This window comes from Colias eurytheme, chromosome 8 (assembly GCF_061535395.1).
Source record: "Colias eurytheme isolate Ceu_HAF_F1 chromosome 8, ilColEury1 Martin Lab GWU primary, whole genome shotgun sequence".
In the NCBI taxonomy this organism is placed as follows: domain Eukaryota; kingdom Metazoa; phylum Arthropoda; class Insecta; order Lepidoptera; family Pieridae; genus Colias; species Colias eurytheme.
The window spans coordinates 2,402,913-2,421,263 of NC_142987.1; the positions used below are offsets into that span (position 1 = coordinate 2,402,913).

The 18,351-nt window shown below is 34.3% G+C and overlaps 2 protein-coding genes across 2 annotated transcripts; one reads left to right on the forward strand and one right to left on the reverse strand.

Moving 5' to 3' along the window:
- The first annotated feature begins 24 nt into the window (after positions 1–24).
- On the forward strand, positions 25–1,417 carry Rpn10 (regulatory particle non-ATPase 10). Its single transcript, XM_090104353.1, has one exon. It carries the CDS (start codon positions 130–132, stop codon positions 1,219–1,221), a length of 1,092 nt encoding a protein of 363 aa, XP_089960479.1. The 5' UTR covers positions 25–129; the 3' UTR covers positions 1,222–1,417.
- On the reverse strand, positions 1,230–18,334 carry RNaseZ (ribonuclease Z). Its single transcript, XM_090104416.1, has 27 exons — positions 17,864–18,334; positions 17,489–17,675; positions 16,889–17,010; positions 16,377–16,588; positions 15,998–16,086; positions 15,578–15,743; positions 15,096–15,231; positions 14,441–14,681; positions 13,078–13,226; positions 12,349–12,564; positions 11,832–11,974; positions 11,330–11,511; positions 10,630–10,819; positions 9,752–9,984; positions 8,215–8,671; positions 7,650–7,733; positions 6,062–6,154; positions 5,663–5,785; positions 5,081–5,173; positions 4,615–4,680; positions 3,691–3,774; positions 3,461–3,538; positions 3,164–3,226; positions 2,931–3,038; positions 2,463–2,579; positions 1,449–1,562; positions 1,230–1,366 (listed from the first exon to the last, which is right to left on the reverse strand). Exons 1-27 carry the CDS (start codon positions 18,130–18,132, stop codon positions 1,323–1,325), a joined length of 4,059 nt encoding a protein of 1,352 aa, XP_089960542.1. The 5' UTR covers positions 18,133–18,334; the 3' UTR covers positions 1,230–1,322.
- Between the last annotated feature and the right edge of the window lie 17 nt (positions 18,335–18,351).

Here is an 18,351-nt window from a genome sequence, read left to right on the forward strand (position 1 = left end):
AGCAAAATCATTCTGCGGTCTGCCTAGCTGTCAGTTGTCAATTTGGATTGTGAATTGTGAGTTTGTAATTTTCATAGAAACAATAAAACTTTAATTTCTTACGGTACAACAGAAAATAATTAAGTCAAAATGGTCTTGGAGAGTACTATGATATGCGTGGATAACAGTGACTACATGAGAAATGGAGACTTTTTACCAACGAGACTTCAAGCTCAACAAGATGCTGTAAACTTGGTATGCCATTCGAAAACACGGTCAAATCCTGAGAACAATGTTGGATTGCTAACATTGGCCAATGTTGAAGTTCTTGCTACTTTAACTAGCGATGTGGGGCGCATTCTTTCGAAACTGCACCGTGTGCAGCCAAACGGCAACATCAACATTTTGACGGGCATTCGAATTGCTCATTTAGCTCTCAAACATCGCCAGGGAAAGAATCATAAAATGCGTATAGTTGTATTCGTTGGATCTCCAGTTACGTCAGACGAAAAAGAACTTGTCAAGTTGGCAAAGAGACTCAAAAAAGAAAAAGTAAATTGTGACGTCATATCTTTCGGTGAGGACTCCGAAAACAATCCTTTGTTGACTACGTTCGTGAATACACTGAATGGTAAGGATAACACAACAGGCGGTAGTCACCTCGTAGCTGTTCCAGCTGGCGGGTGTGTTGTGCTGTCTGAAGCACTGATATCGAGTCCCATTATTGGCGGCGATGGCGCCGGTCCATCAGGATCTGGCTTGTCTCCATTCGAGTTTGGTGTCGATCCTAATGAAGACCCAGAGCTGGCTCTGGCTCTAAGAGTGTCTATGGAGGAACAGAGACAACGCCAAGAGGAGGAATCTCGGCGCCAACAGTCTAGCTCCGGAGAGGAGGCTCCGAAAGCAGGAGAAACACCAAGTGCAGGGGTACCTATGTCCCTGGGACGTGAAGCCATGGAATTATCGGAGGAGGAGCAGATTGCTCTCGCTATGCAGATGAGCATGCAACAAGAAGCACCGCAGGCAGAGGAAAGCATGGATGTGTCTGAAGAGTATGCAGAAGTCATGAATGACCCTGCATTTCTACAGAGTGTTCTAGAAAACTTGCCTGGTGTCGACCCTCAGAGTGAGGCCATCCGAAATGCAATGTCCACCATCAAAAAGGACAAGGATGACAAAGACGATAAAGACCAAAAGGATAAGGATGGTAAAGGAGGTTCCAGTTCAAAGGACAGTCAATAAATTTTTTCAATTTTTTTAATTTATAAATATGCTCGTAAACTCGGTAACAATTCTATGTAATATCACGAAAATATACATGGATTCACAATACATTTTGACATTCATTTCCACGAAATCCAATTGAGGCCTTCTATTTTGTTATACTCTGGAACAATAGATATTACGTTTTAGTCTAAATAAACATATGCATAGTGAATGATTTTTTATTTCACATACTATCTACTAACTTTCATCATTCCAAAATTGCTTAGTTTTGAACTTATGTTTTGCTTCTAACAGTAACATACGTCTCTTCTCTTCAGAGATTGGTTCAGGTCTTGGTACAGGTGGGACAGGAGTTTCTGCACAAACAAATTGTTTTTTTTAGGATTTCCAAAATTAATTTAAAAGGTATTCATCATATTTGTATAATGTTTTATTTTATTGGTAACACAAAAAATGCAAGTCATTAAATAAATATACAATTTTAATGCTAACAAAGACACAACTACAGATAATCAAGTAATAATATAACTTCTATTACCTTTCGTGAAAGAGGGCCTACTGCCTAGCCTGTATTTCATTAACATTGCAGTCTATCCAATAATCTGTGACTCTCCCGAACTCACAAGCGTGCAGCTCTGGCCCACTTTTCACTAAAATAATAGAAATTAGATTTTATAAATGGCAATACCATAGTGTAACTATTATATATAGGACCGTCTTGAATGTCCAAGTGGGGCATCGACGTAGTGTTGAGTGGGTAGATGCCATGCCGCCAGGGTCTCGTGCAGTCCTCTATAAGCTCTAATAATGCCGTACTGGGTGTAGGCTTCAATCTCGCGTCTAATAGAAAACATTAGTTTCAGATACTTGTGTGTGCCCCTCATTTTATGTATAATAGTTATACTGTGGCAATACCACTAGCAATATCTTTTCAAATTTTATAGATAATGTACTGTCATGTTATGAACCAATCGAAATATGTGATCCAACTAAGATTAAGATCGATTCAGCGCCATTTTGCGACGTCTGAAGCGTTAATTCAAACGAATAAGTTTAATTTTGATGTTAGAGTGAAGAAAAATAATTTAAACAGTCATTGAAAATTATTGAAATACAAGAGTTCTTTCAAATAGAATTTGATACGTAAAAAATGTCACACAAAGAGGTCATTGACCTTCCTATTCTTAGTTGGTTTACATAATATCACAATATAATATTGTGAATTATATAAATTGGAAATTATTGGATATAGTTACTGTTGGTATTCTGCGAACATTTCATATTTCGATTCATGACATTCTTCTGAAGCAATAGATAGGAACTTTTAATGTCTTCTAGCTGAGGCTTGAAACTTTTATTGCTTTGGTTCGAAACTGGAACAATAATTATTTAAAATATTTTTAATACATCAATAAACCTCAACATTCCTGTATTTTATAATAGGTATTAATTTTGCGCATAAAATAATGTTCGTATTATAAGTTTGCACAGCCTTGATATGGCCCTGAGTTCATATAGTGCAAGAGCTGCTTGACATTTTTGAATATGCAAAACATGTACTAACTGTAGAAATAAATTGAAAAAAAAAAAACGGTTTGCAGAAGTTAGAAAGCTCTCAAAAATTAAATAAAAAGTATTATTTTTTAGGTTTAGTACAAAACAATCTGTACCTAGTTCACTCAAAAGCTTAATCCTTAAACAATTATACCTATACTAAAACTCACAATTTGATACTCGATTGTTAACTGGTTTCGTATCTTTGGGGATATTTCTGTTCTGATTGTACAAAGGTTTAATTGATTCTCGTGATGGCGTAGAAGATTTACTTGCCCCTGGAAATGGATAAGAATTTAAATTCGATACGTCTTCAATTTATTTATATTACATTAGCATTGTACTAAAAATATACACATAAGAAAACCTAGTTACACAGTAAAATCATTTATAGCAAACGAACCTGTCGCAGACTTTAAAATTTCCCTGCTTTTTAGCGAGTCCCTTGCTGTTGCCGAATTACAGCCTGAAATTCAAACATATTAATTATGTGATAGAGATATCTTCGCACGTAGATATGGAAAAAGGGACAAAAAAATATTTTTTGATGAACCAATTGGCAGTATAAAAACTACAGGATGCTTTTTCATATATTTGTAAAATAAGTAATTAGATACAACTTAACCCATGCATAATGCATATTATGCTTGATAGTAATAAACTACAACTAATTGATTATTAAAACTATAAAAATTCATACCTGAATTAAAACTTCTATGGCGTGCGTACACATTATTGTTGAAACTCGGCCTATTTTGACTTGTATTGCTTCTTGTGTCTGCAAATTGTATGCCAGTTAAAATTGAAAAACAAAAAAACACAGCAGGAACATAATATCACCATATCTTTTATTTTACAGAAAATAACGTAAATTATTACTTAATTTTATGAAAACAAACTAAAAACAAAATTTAAATTATAGTTAGGTACCTTTTGGGGCTCTATCCGTAGGTGTTTGTCTCGCAGCCATAGAACCACTTCGCAGTGGAGGTGATGACGACGGTTGGCGCAAAGCTAAACCATGAATAGAATGAAAATATCTGGAAATCTTTACCACTTAATCTTCACAATGCATTGTTTTATCTTCTACTCAGTTCAATATACGATATGTATTGTCTAGCCTAAAAAAATACGAATGTCTTCGTATTGTTTAACACTACATAAATGTTATTACGGGTCTGCTTGTTCGTATCAAATTTTGATAGCTGCGGCAAATTAATAAGACCTTTAAAATAGAAAGAGTGCTTGTTAGTTTGGCCTTCTTTCACGTCGCAACGAAGCGATTTAATGCTATGTATTATGTGTCTCGAGATAGAGTGACAAAGGGTCATAGGCGGTAAATAAACCTCTCGTCCACATAGGAATTTCCATCGGCTACGTGGATGAAACTTTACAATCAAAATAAACATTCTCTTACATCTATTAACAGGTAGGCCACAATTCTGTTCACACTTAGGACTCGATGCAGGCGACGCTCGACCCTTAAGCATTGGCGTCCTAACCGCTGTCCAAAATAAATAAACGACTGCAATTATTGTTAATAACAGCTGCCATTGCAAATGCGATAATCGCGTCACCATGTTGTGTAGTCTCCAGATACATAAATGGCCCAGAACGCTGATTATTAATATGTCTAATGCTGAAATGTAAGGGATATGCCTCTTTATAATATGGATGTTAAAGTCTTAAATTGAAAGTCTGGGAAGGGCATGTCGGTATAATGAAGTTTTGAAGGTTCCAAATTTGACGGTTTTATTATAAACGGTTATGAACGGTATGACGCTTATAAATGGTATGACGGTTTTGTTAAAAGAGATAAACAAAATATCTAGTTACAGAAACAAAATGACTCACGTAATTTACTGCTGCTCACTGGCCGCCGGTTTGCAGGAGATGCAGGAAGAGGCTGTTTGTTTTCCGCTTGAAATATATTAATATACTTAAGTGTTCTTAGGAACAAGGAATACACTTTTAGCGTTGAATATAATTACCACAATATTTTTTACACTATTCATGTAGAGTTAGTGAATCCAGGAACAGTTAAAACGTAGCATTTGAGCAAGAAACAGATAAATTCAGATTTAAGAAATAATATTTTACCTTTCCATGATTTGAGGGGAGATCTGGATCGATTTATTGTATTCACAACTGGATTAGATTCTGCAACTAGAATAAGAAAATGTTTTTATAACGATAAGCGAAACTTTTAGTTTTTCTTACGCGTACACATAGTACCTACGTTATACATATCTCCAGAAGATAATTCGACTCGGATAGTAATTTTATAAAAAAAATGACCAAAGTCACAAATTAACCATACCTTTACATTTGTCACGGGTCTCTCTTCTAATTGTGAGCCTTTTATTCAATGGTGTGACAAGCGGCTTCCCGTAACCACTTGGTGTTTCCGTACCTATTTATTTATAAACACTTTATTTTACATTTTAAGAGATCTAATTTAAATAATATACATAGCAAATTTAGAGATTGGCGCCCTTATCGCTCAGAAGCGATATCTTTCAGGCAACCTTGGCATATAGGAGAATGCAAAACTCTTTGGTATTATGCTATTCACTACATTAAATGTACCTACCAAAATTGAGGTAAGAAAAATTGTGTTCAGCTCTTGGACTCGATATTTTTTATACTTAGTAGAAAAAAAAAGAAAACATGAATCACTTATTTATCAGGGACAGGCTGTCCCGGACAGCACAACACACAAAAATACATAAACAAATGAAAGTTAGGTACAGTAATGCAGTTAGTAAGGAGATGGATAGCTTTTAGATACGGTTAATTATTTAGCCTACAAAATAACCCCCTTTTTCGTAATTATTTTTTATTATCCAGGTCTATTTTCAACTGCAAAATTAAGTTTATCCGATATGGTGTCCTAATTTACCTGTAGACGACAAAGCGCTTTGACTATTATTTGACTTGGGACTGCATCTCCCTTTCTTGTAATCATCAAAACTAACTTCATCCTTCGGCGAAGCACCACTGTTAGATCTCTTCGACCGAATTGCTGTAAATATAGTTTTATCACGTAGATTGACCTATAGTCGACTAGCTTTCCACCCGCGGCTTCACTCGGGTGGTCAGAAAAACACCGAAAAACACTGATAAACATGTCATAGTTTTAAAAAAGCGCCACCTACTGGAGTTTATAAATTTAAGTGTGTAATTATTTTATTTTTAACCTTATTAACTAGTTAACCTGTACTAATTTAACTTAAACATTTACTGAAAACATCATCAAAAACTGCACAGCCGTTTGAGAAGTGTTTAGTGGCAAACTTACCACTAGATATGGAGCCAGTAGTGGGTTTCGGTGAGTCAGGCGTTTTCTCCATACATAACTTATTTTCCTTGGGAGGAGCGCTAGCAGCACGAGCTTAAAAGCGATTAAAAATTATAAATCTGTGCTAAAAAATATGCTTCATAAATGATTTAAATTTTTATATTTACCTACATGTTACATAGAAAGTAACTGCGGTTCAAAAATATTTTTTTTGTTCATTTAAAGTCCCTCGGTTTTCGAGATACACAACGGTTTTATACATCTTAAAAAGTTTGGGAGAGTCCATAAATTACGTGACGTGAGTTTTTTTAATTTTCTTTTATCGATAGGAAAAGGTAATGTACTAACATGACAAACTGGATGTCCTTTCAGGGGAATGCGGTGCGCTTCCACTGCCTGGTGTACCTTAATTTTAAAAACGAAATATAATAGCTGTAACTGTTTTATTAAAAATAAACAATTTATTTACTGCTATTGAAGTTATTAATCTATTGCAATTTTTTCATTTTCTAAAGAAAATATAATTGACTGTCCCTGAAAAAATTATGATAATAATTTGTAACTGCTCCTGAAGTCATAAAAAATATCTGACATAATGAGTATAAATTCTGCTTCTTGCTGAAATTATTTTTTACTATCACAATATAAAGTTAAGTAAGTAAGTGTAAGTTACACACTAACTCGGACAGCTGGATCGAGGAAGGCGTTTTTCAGGAGAACATGACTTGCTGCGGTTCGGCGTTAGAATACCGCCGTGTAATAAACCGTTTCGTACTTGTCGGAGTTCTAAAATATAATTTTATTATGGAAAGAGGTGACCTTATTTCGGAAGAATTAATAAAGGAATCATTTTAATATTAAATAAATAAAGAGGAAAATGGATTATTAAAAAAAATGGAAAAACTACATGAAGGATCGGTTTTAGGTCTATTTTGATACCTGATTGAAATTGGAATGTTGGAAAAAGATAACTTATTATCAAAAAATATACAATTTTAATTAGTTGCGAAGATCAGTTAATTCGCAATAAATAAAACCAATATTATGTAAGTTTATAATATCAGTTCAATTCTATACTTAGATCATTACTTAAAGGGAGGCTCCCTAAATTTTATGTGAATTTGCATAAATATTCTGAAACAGGCACACATACAATCAAAATGGAACTGTAGTATATGATTTATTGGGTCTTTTTCTTTCGATGTACAAGTCAGTTACGTAATTGTAACATTTTCGCTCGATTCGTTTTTTATTCAAAAATTATGCCTTTTTTAAGGATTATTAAGATTTACTTGGACTTTATGTCTAAAATAAATGTTAACGGTAAGAAAATAGACTACTATCGAATCCCAAGATATTTTTTCTCTAGATCAATTATTACTTAGTTATAAACGAAATAAGAATTGAGACTTACTTTTCGAGCTCGAACGCGATCAAAGAGCGCACGCGATATTCATCTTTATAACGGCTGTGTTAGCGTCTATTACCGTAACCGGTCTCTCAGTGCCAGAAATTATTTTAGGGAGCCTCCTCTTAATGCTCTAAGATTCTATACTACAGAATAAGTACAGAAAATACATAATCTTACTAGATGCATTGCTCTCTCTGTACTTAAGTTTCGGTTGTGATAATGTCTGCTCTCTAGACGGGGAATGAGTTTTACTTGAAGCACCTGTAGGAAATTATTTTAGTAATAAATAAAATAGTCCTTAAAATCGTAACTGTATTTTTTCTTACTTGCTTCTGCCATAAAAGAGTGTTTTGGCAATACAGCGTTATTTGAAAGATTTATAAGCTCTAATAAACTTTCTGTGATGATTTATATCTCAGGTCAATTAACATTTTTCTACTACACTACATTTTGATTATATTTTTGTGGTTATTTCTCAACAGTTGTGTTTCTACAAGAATAATAAATAAAAGGTTTAAATGTCAAATTACATTTGAAATTAACTACTACAAGGTGTACATACATCAAGTATAATAAAACAACAATTACATATATAAATTACTTTATTTTTTCCAAACAAACATACTTTACAAGTAAAATCAATTACTTGACAAGCATAACAAGATCAAATAAAACGCAAGCTGCTAACTGTACAAAACGAAGGCACTAGAATATTTAAAAACGACATATTTCGTAGTCTAACTACCGCTAACGATATCATCTTTATTATCTATGACCATATCTTGTATATGGCCGTCTAAAGTTTGTCTATGGTCAGTCGATTCTTTTGGCATATCTTGTCTATCATCTACTTTACTGTCGTTATCTTGTCTATGGTCAGTCACTTGTGCAATAATATCGTCTTCTTTGTTGTTTGTATCTTGTCTATGGTCACTTTTATTGTCTTTATCTTGTATATGGTCGGTCCGTTGTGTACTAGCGTCTTGTCTCTGGTCACTTTTACCGTCTGTATCTTGTCTCTGGTCAGTGCTATAGTGCCGTATACTACCGGAAGTGGGTATCGCCGGTGAGGAGGGTTGCTTCTCTTTGACTCGTGCTCTATGGGCCGCTTTCAGTTCGAGCTCTACGCAATGTTCCGCGAACATTAGTTGTAGAGGGGCGTACATGTGTGGGAGCAGGTCTAGGTCGCTCATTGTGATCTGTGAAAGAACGGGAACATTTGAATAATATTGAATTACAATTTTAACTGTTATTTTGAAGTTAATGGGGAATAATTTATTCAGCGGTAATTTTCTGCGCGTTGTTAAGGCGAGACTGTGAATCTCTCGATTGCGTCAAAGGGCGTGAGCACTATTTTGAATACAAGGCAAATGGTGGCCTATTTCTATATCAAATAAAAAACCTACTACCCCCACTATCCTTGTTCGACGTTCCAAAACAAAACGTACACACGTGCTTTATTCTCACATTTCAAATTCAAAAATCGGCCATTGCACACGCATGACGCAATATAGATTAAAAAAAAGTTACCCGGTCATTGACCCTACCTGCATGTTGTCGAACGCGATGCCCACCATCTTGTTCCTAATTCAAACAATACACAGGCACACACACTATAGTAGAGCCATTTTAATAGGCAACATTTGACAGTTCAACAAAATTCAACAATGTAACCTAGTAACGACGACAAAGAATAACATGATATTTCGTTTTGTTAGAACTGCACATTTGCTTAACTTTTTTCAAATACGATTACATATTTATAATAATAATGACCGATACAAGTAATTTTAAGATTTCATATTACTGATAAACCATTCTAAACATAATAAAAAATTTCTGAATTAAAGAACTGACGTCGCTACAATTTTGTGTCAATAAACTTTTTTTCTTTTTAAATACCAGAGACGTTACTCTAAAAATCGAAATCTGACATCTAGAATCGAATGCATTGATTACTTGTGAATAAAAATCATCATAAATTAATAAATGTGTTTCAAGTTCGATTGACAAATGTTTCAAGTCAGTATCGATTAATTCACTTTAATCGATGCTTTTAAGCAGGTTACCTCTCTTCGAAGATAAAATTGATAGACGTCAAATGTTGCCTATTAAATTGGCTCGACTATAGGTGTTCGAAAAAGAAGCTACCCGGTCATTGACCCCACCGCGGCCCATTTCTAGCGCAACTAGAGGTCGTTTCACACAACGCGCTATGCTGACATTCCAAATTCAAACCTCGGCGTTCGAAAAGAAGTAACCCGGTAGTTGACCCCCACCTGCATGTTGTCGAACGCGATGCCCACTCTCTTGTTGTCGTTCAGTATGTGCGCGTTAAGGCGCGGCAGTCTCGCGTACCGCTGGCTGAAGTGTGTGAGCACGGTGTATCGCGCGCACATAGCGCGGCCCACTTCTATCGCTTGTGAAGTGGTGGAGTGCATCTTTATGCGCGCTTCGTTTTCTAACTCGTCCTCCATTGTCGCTTCGTGGATTAGAAGTGTTGAATTTTGACCTGCAATTTTATAATGACTTGTTTTAGATATAGAATACAAAAAAAATACAAATTATTATTACTTCCTTATTATAGAGAGATTACTAAGTATATGATTGATTTTTGTGTTGTACGCAGTGTAATATTTTATTTTATTGAATATATTCAAGTCGCGTCATGGCAATATCGTCACGTCATGGACGCGACGATTTTGGTATATTTGAATCTTGCCAAAGAAGTTTAACTTCTGAGACGCGTGCTTGACACACACGCTGTTTTTTATTAAAACATACAACATTCAAATAAGAATATAAAAACTTATAAGAAAAAATTGTACGAAATACTGTTCCCATAACTAAACTGTTTCTGTAAGTTTAACAGTTGAGTTATGTAATATACAGTAAGTTAATTATGATAATGATTTTTGGCATACATAATAGTAATGGTCTATTGTAATGACTGCAATTAGTTAAAAAAATGAATCCGTTTATGTATTCTAATTGTGTATTTCATTATGTATATGAGCAATAATATAAGAGAAATCTCTGAAGAGATTATGTTTGCGCCCGTTTAATTTAATGTATAATGAATTGTGTTATTGTATTTAATAAAATAAATAAATATAACTGTTTGTTTCTAAAATAAATAAAATGAAATTAAACGTACCAATCTTGACCAGTTCATCGCACGGTATAGTATCCCCCGAGTATGTGACCTTATGCCCGTCGCCCACTTGCACGGCGACGCCGAACGCGTTGGGGCAGTGCGACACGTAACATGTCACCAAGCGGTCGATTCCTAGGGATGCTAGTATCGCTGACGTCATGTCGCCGGTGGTTGACTGCTTCGCTTCCGTCTGTGGAATGTGGACTTTAGATAGATGTTGAATTTTTATTACGTCATATAAAGCATGCAGTTAAGAAAAGTTGCTTGAAAGTTGATGCCTAGTTTCAAAATGCGTGCCAAATTGGTATTAATTTAAGAATTAATAAAGCAACATTATATGATGTATTTATTGGCATTTATTTGTTTCTTACTTGGAATGATAGACCTAAATTTTTAATCTAAGAATAAATCAAGTAAATGTGGAGGACGGAAGGTGGAATTCCTCCATCGAAAAAGGGAGGATCCTTGACCAGTCTACTCAACTGGCCAGCCGTTAAGGCCCAAATGAATGATGTCGGAAAGTTGCATATATATGCTCTGTAACGAAAATATTTCGATTGCGCGATTCAGAGCGAGGGGTCCCTACTGTAAACTTTTTCCATTTGCTCTCCAACAGCGGGGAATACTTCGAATCCATATTATAAATTTCCCTAAGAATGTGGCGTAATAATATAGAAATAATTAAAGACCTATAACTTACCAGGTTCTGATTAGGTATCAGCGTAAACTCTCCCCGTATACTTTCAAACTGTTGGTCATACTTCGACAGCCAAGTGACAATTTGTCCCGGCGCCATTAAATATAATGGCTGAACTGGTTCTGTTTCTGAATCCGATACCTCGTCTAGCGCTTCTCGACGAGCTTGGAGTACGCCTATTAAACCTGGAGAGAGACATTTTATTTATATATTAGATGGCGCAATTTCTTCTGCTCACAAAAATGCTGTTTTTGCAACATTATTTATTACTACTCTGCTCCTATAGGTTGTAGCGTAATAATCTATATTTAAAAAAATCAATTCCAACCAATAGTTCCTTAAGCAAACAATCAAACTCTTCAGCTTTTTAAATTAAGCATAGATCCGACTAACAGCCAATCTCGCAATTTCCTTGAGTATTTCTATCGAATAATACTTACGAAATACGAAGAATATATAAAAATATATATAATACATATGTTTAATAAATTTAAATACTACTTACCAATATGATGGTCAGCATGTAGATGGGATATATAAATGGCTTTCAAAGTTCTAAGGAAGGCATTGACACGCTTCGGTCCGTAGAATCGCACGAGTTGACCGAAAGTGCCTTCTCCACAATCTAGGAGCATTGAGCGCTGTTCACTGAAAAAATATATTTATTCAGTTTTATGAACAAGAATTGTTCGGATGATAATTAATACTTTTGAAAGTTCTTGTTACAATATTAGAACTTGCTTATTTAAATGCTAATATTTGGACCAATAAATGTATTCCATTTATATCCAGATCGTAATAAATGATTTAGAAGCAATTCGTTTTTTGTTTACAAATTATCTGCACGATATCCACGTCACACAAATAAGTTCTGAACACTCATAGGAGGTCCGTCTATAGCGGGCAGGGAACAAATTAAGGCTGAGCCTCTGAAAAAATTTAAACGTAAATTCTATCCGGTTACTACTTTAATTATATTTATCGCATTCAAATTCTTCAAAAAATGACCATTAATTACTCACTCAATTTGCAGCACAATAGCGCTCGTATTCCTCGTCTTGCTCGGTATACACGACCCTGTACCAAGGAACACTACTTTTGGATATTCTTTCGCGTCACTTTTCGCGTATCGCATTGTGTCCACGAGCCGACGGAATTGTTCCAGGCTTGGAACAAAGCCATCTACATCCATTGTTTCTTGGATGTAGTCTTGGATGTGTAGCTTTGGTTCTGCTGATCTGTTTTATAAAAGTAGGATAATATACCATATTATATACCTAAGGCATAACTAAAACTACTGGGAAATTTTAAATCTTATTGAATTAAACATAAACCCATTGAGCCCCGAACGGCCAGATCCGACCGCGACACAATAGATTTTCTATTGTGTCTGTGATTCCGGGGCCTGATGGATTAAAAACATCGTGGATATTGTCTTTCAAAATATACTTGAACGTAAAAAAATAACTATATACAATATGATATGATACTGATAACAGATTTCAGCAACTATTTAAAAATGTCGTGTGTTGGTAAAATTCTAGAAGAAAAAAAAATACAAGCAAAATTAACTTTATTCGCATTACTTGACAAAATAAAATTGGCTACCTAAACTAGCTGATCAATATCCCAAAAATAAATACTACCCTATTCCTATAAATTAAAGTCGTATTTTACAAAGCACCTAAACTTTTTATTGGTGATCTAATTTGAAAGTAAGTACACATTACCTTGTGTTATTTTTTACTCACCTATCCAATTGCCGCTTGGGCCTTAAATGAAACACTGTGAGCGTCCTAGCCGCTAATAGTTCAAGTCTTCCTGCATCTGGTGAAGGCTCTCCATCACCATGCGCGGGCGCATCCATATTGATGATCGTCTGGAACTGCGCCAGCGCGATCTATTCGATTAGTGTTGGTTAACCCATACCGGTTATGTCAAGCAATATACCTTAACTAAGGTGAAATTAGTTAGAATAGAATAATTTTATTTCTGAAATAAGGTACACACATAAAAATAAAGACATAAAATGGAGGAATAGGAAAGAAAATTAAATACATAAAATTAGATATCATGTTTGCCGAGAATTTCGTATTGTGTGTGCACTGCATTTCCAGAAAAGGGTCTTTGACTCAGCTTTCTGCTTTTTGCAGCGCTGGTATTCTGTCAAGACAGTATACGTTAGTTCACATGTATGTTTACCAACACCAGTCAAGGCAAACTCATCTCAACTAATTCGGTGCCGGATTTACATCACCATGCGCAGGAGCGTCCATATTGATGATAGTCTGGAACTGCGCTAGCGCGATCTATGTATTCAGTGTTGGTTATCACCACAGAACATATAAAAGAGGTTAGAAAGGCATTGTAGGCGGGGCAGACGCGCCACGGATATGAGCACTGCTCACAACATCATCATGATATGATTCGTTCCATTTTAAATCGCGTGATCGCGCGGCGCTATGATTGGCTAGATTTGAAATTGCAAATATGTGCGTAAGCGGACTTGCGCGGACTTGGCGACGCCCACAGGCGACACCGGTTTTTATAGGAACGGCGAATTATTGCCATTCTAACCTCTTTTATATGTTCTGTGGTTAACACCATCGATGTTAGTACCACCACCGATCGCCTATAGAAGTATTTAACCAAGGTGAAATGAGTGCGCTTAAAAAAAGTAAGCATCAGGTAACTTTTGCAGTTAAATCTTCCCAAAACAAATATATGCAGGCAATAAAAGCAGTTCTATAAATCGGCCTCGAAGGACCATGAACATAAAATTTTGTTATAACTATTTAATATGTAACGTCGAAGCTGGAGTCAGGAGTCACAATAAAGTAGTAGTAGTAGTAAGCAGTAAGTATTTAATATGTAATGTGAATAACGCTGTACGTGTATATTAAGTTAATCAATAGTCAAATAAACTTAAAACAAAAAGAAATTATATACTTTATGACAGTTATATTTACATGTGTTATAGAATAACCATATTTTCCTCAACTACGCTTCTAAAGTAAGTATAAGTAAACTCTACAATCGGTATTAAGACGTTTTTCAGATGTTATTATTTCAAGAAACTTATTTTTTACAATCGATAACCAAAACCGTACTAACCTTATTCTTCAGCTCCTCCAATCCCTTTAACCTTATCGGGCTACTTGTCTTCGGCAATGGCGGATGGGCGTTCCACACAGCGGGCACACTCAAATCCTTCAGCAGTGGGAATATATCCGGATCCAGGAGGTGTAACTTGTGTTGCGTCCTGTGCACCGCTTCGGAGCCGAGACACGAGTTCTTTGCGTTTAGTATGAGATGACGGGTTGTTGGACCAAATAGGGCCATAAATGATTGGTACCTATGAAAAAATATATTTATTTGTGAAAAGTCAAGTGATGATAGATAATTTCACGAAATATGCTACTGGTTGTAGGATCTGTGCACCGCGTCTAAGCCACGAGTTACTACGTCGGCTATGTCGATCCTCTGACCGATTGAATTATTGGAAAGATGGTATAGGAAATGCTCTTTTGTTTGCAAATATAAATTGTACCTTGCACTATAAATAATAAGAGCAAGTAATGTTACTCTCAATAAAAGTATTATTCAAAAATGACACAACACAAACACCATTCAACATAATGTTTAACACAATGAACATAATGTTGAAATGAATAACATCCTATACAAATACCTCTTTCCACAATCTTTTTTCTTCAAATAAACAAGCAGCCTAACATAAATTATTACACAAATAATCAATAAAACTTACACAGGATGATCAAACACATGCGGCGGAGTGTAATGAACTACGACCGCTGGAATGTTCTCTTGCGGGTTCGTTCCGTCGTCGAAATGCGCAGCGAATTCGTCTTCCTTTAGATATGTGATGTCTGGCACTTCTAGAACTTTAATCAGAATTTATTATTAAGAGATTAATAATTAGAGATATAATTACTAGATCATAGAGATATTTAAAATTTTATTCTTTTCCGTAAGAGATTTGATAGGAGAATACATAAAAAGAGTCCATTACCAGTTAAGATGAAAAAGACACGAATTTTTTTTTTATATTTATGAGAAATAAATAATAATAATTTTATGAGAGAACTTTAAATAAGTGTTTTTATCATAATTCATTTTTATCATTAAATCTATTAACAAATATTTTTTTTTTACTACAATATGCATGAAAAAGGACTACTTTGGTAATTTACTACATATTAAAAATAATAATTGAGACCATTATCTTACCAATAAAAACCGGTCCAGGATCATCAGGCGTCTTCACATCTTTGGACAACACTAGTCTTCCATCAGGCAACACTACATCTTGCCCACTTTTCAATTGACCAAGCAATGGACCTGGCTTCACGCCGAATTCCACGCATTTCTCTAAATCTAGGGTACCTAGCCGTTTCTGCAATATGAAAATAAATATTTGAAACATGGAATTTTTTTAATGGCGAATATTATTTTAAAGTACAATATACACGAGAATCTTGATAATTAATTATCATATTATTATGTATATTTTTGTAGATATTATCTAGATATATTCTATTATTATTAAATTATATATAAATGTAAATTTGGAAATATAAAAAAAAATTCCCCAAGGAAAAATAATTATTTTTAGAGCATTATTCAAATTTTTCAATTACTGATCCATACCTTCAGTGTACAAATGTATGCAACTGTACTTGTAGTGCCTAGCTTATTTAAATTATGCATTAGTTTCTCTGCCCTCTTCTTCATTACGTCTGAAAAAATACAAAAAATGTTAAATGTAAATATATAATATAATTACAATGTTAGTATAAATTCATAGATCAACAAGTTTTTTTTTTCTTTATTTTAGAAGTCAAACTTCTTTAGGCGTGTTGAGAGTTTAATTTAAATGTCACGTCATAGAGTAAGGCAACAATTTTGGTATCTTTGAATCTGGCCAAAGAAGTTTCACTTCTGACACGTGTGCTCGGCACACACACTCTTTTTTATGTAATTTGTTAACAATTTTAGTACTCATAGATAAAGAGATATTGTTTTCTACCTTTTTCAACAGGAGACCTAGGTTTATGTTTAAGATTCTTAGTTTTGCTATTGTCTCCATTTTTATGATCAGATTTTGATCTATAGTAATCAGTGTCATCATGAATGAATTCCTCAAACTCTTGATCCATTGTTTCTATTCTTGGTGTATCTAGTTTGGGTTTTTTGGCAGCTGGCTTCAGGTCTGAACTTAGTAGATTATTGTGAGGACCACTAAAAACATAAGAAAATACATAAAATGTAATTTTTAATAAAATCAGAAATCAAGTGATCATATTAATTTCCTTATGGGATAATATTATTTTGTGGTAACACATAATCTTAAGAAACAGAAAATTTCAGGTTTGTTACATTTTATGTTTTTTTTTAACCTGTTTGATATTTGAAGCCATGGACTTTATACATATAATTGATCAATAGTTTAGTATAATATTAAACTGAAATAATTTTGTCAACTTTTCTTATTTAATTAAAAAAAAAATTCAGTATAACTATTGAAGTATTCATACTTACAGTAAAACATATCTAACTGACATAACATTATCTTCAAAATCTTCTGTGGGGCTGCATTTGGCCATAGTCACATTTAAATCTTTCATTATTACAAATCTTTTTGTAGCATTGTACAATTCATCCTGTAAGACAAATATAACATTTAAGAAGAAAAAAAACAATTTAAATTATTATATTGTAGGTCCCAATTCGCTGAGGTGTGTTTAATATTATGAATGTCTTTATTATAGTTTATTATTATTAAAACCACTTATGTGTATCATGTTATTGCGATTCAGACAGAGTTTGCTTGTATTTGCATATATACTTGTTCAATAAAACATACAGTATGATTCAAATTTATTGGCGGCTCAGAACATTGTACGATCCGATGCGCAGAAAACCATTACACATATATCAGTGGGACTTTGAGAGACGGGTACCTGTACTTGCTTTGCAGCTAACTTCTGAACCAACATTTAATAATTTGAATAGAACTGAATCTGCTGCATAGTTTACTAGTCTCGATAGACCACATCAAATCAAATCAAATCTAATCTGTTTATTTGCTCGTATATGGTCTGAAATTCTGTGAGAGTTACTATGTTATCTTATTCTTACCAATCCTTCTGGACCATGTAGTGTAATATTAGGAACTCCAACATCTTGCAGGGTGAGAGACAAACCAGGTAGACCGCCTACATTCCTCCAAGTCTTGCTTGTTATAAAGATATGATCCAACCTTGATAACTTCACTTTGTGCTCATGTGCAAGACGCTGACTGCATTCTCCGCAGTTAAATAAATATCTAGAAATTGTGTTTAATTTTAAAACTATCATAATACTTAATGAAGTTATTATAATGAATCGTTCAATTGATAATTAATGCCCAAATAAGGTTTTAAAAAAAAAGTTGTAACGTTTTAGTTTCACAACTATTTCAAATCTAATAAGTACTTATTATGTTTATAAAAACAATAATTATTATGTCCATACCTTTTTTGGTCTGTAAACAAATATAGTGTGTTGGGTGCTCCTCGAGCCCCCGAACCCAGTACTTGTAAGTATATAGTGCTAGGACCATATTTTTCTCCCTTTCTAGGAAGTTTTAATCGCTGACGCTGAACTTCAGCTGTTTTTCCAGTATTTGACTTCGGCATGTTGGCTAAAAGATCCAACAGCCGATTATTACTATTACTAGAGTAGAAATATTTATGTAAATTACATCTAACTACTTTCCTGAATAATCTAAGTTTACCGTTCATGTGATAAGAGGTTATTTTTTTTTACTTTTAGCCTAAGTTTACGAGCATTCCTTGGAAATCTTTCATCAAATTTTACTTTTCAGTTGTTGAACATAATTTTAACTTATTTTATATTTAATTACTATAATATTTAATTGTAACATTTGCACATTTTTAGATTTAGAACAACTGTTTTTCCGCAAACTGTTGAAAGCCGATGTTTTTTTTCTTTTGACATTG

Coding starts and splice junctions, on each gene's coding strand:
- Rpn10 (XM_090104353.1), top strand. CDS start 130: ATGGTCTTGGAGAGTACTATGATATGCGTGGATAACAGTGACTACATG.
- RNaseZ (XM_090104416.1), bottom strand. CDS start 18,132: ATGAACGGTAAACTTAGATTATTCAGGAAAGTAGTTAGATGTAATTTA. Junction 17,011..17,488: donor TACATGGTCCAGAAGGATTG/GTAAGAATAAGA, acceptor TTTGTCTTACAG/GATGAATTGTACAATGCTAC. Junction 4,681..5,080: donor GACCCGTGACAAATGTAAAG/GTATGGTTAATT, acceptor ATATATTTCAAG/CGGAAAACAAACAGCCTCTT.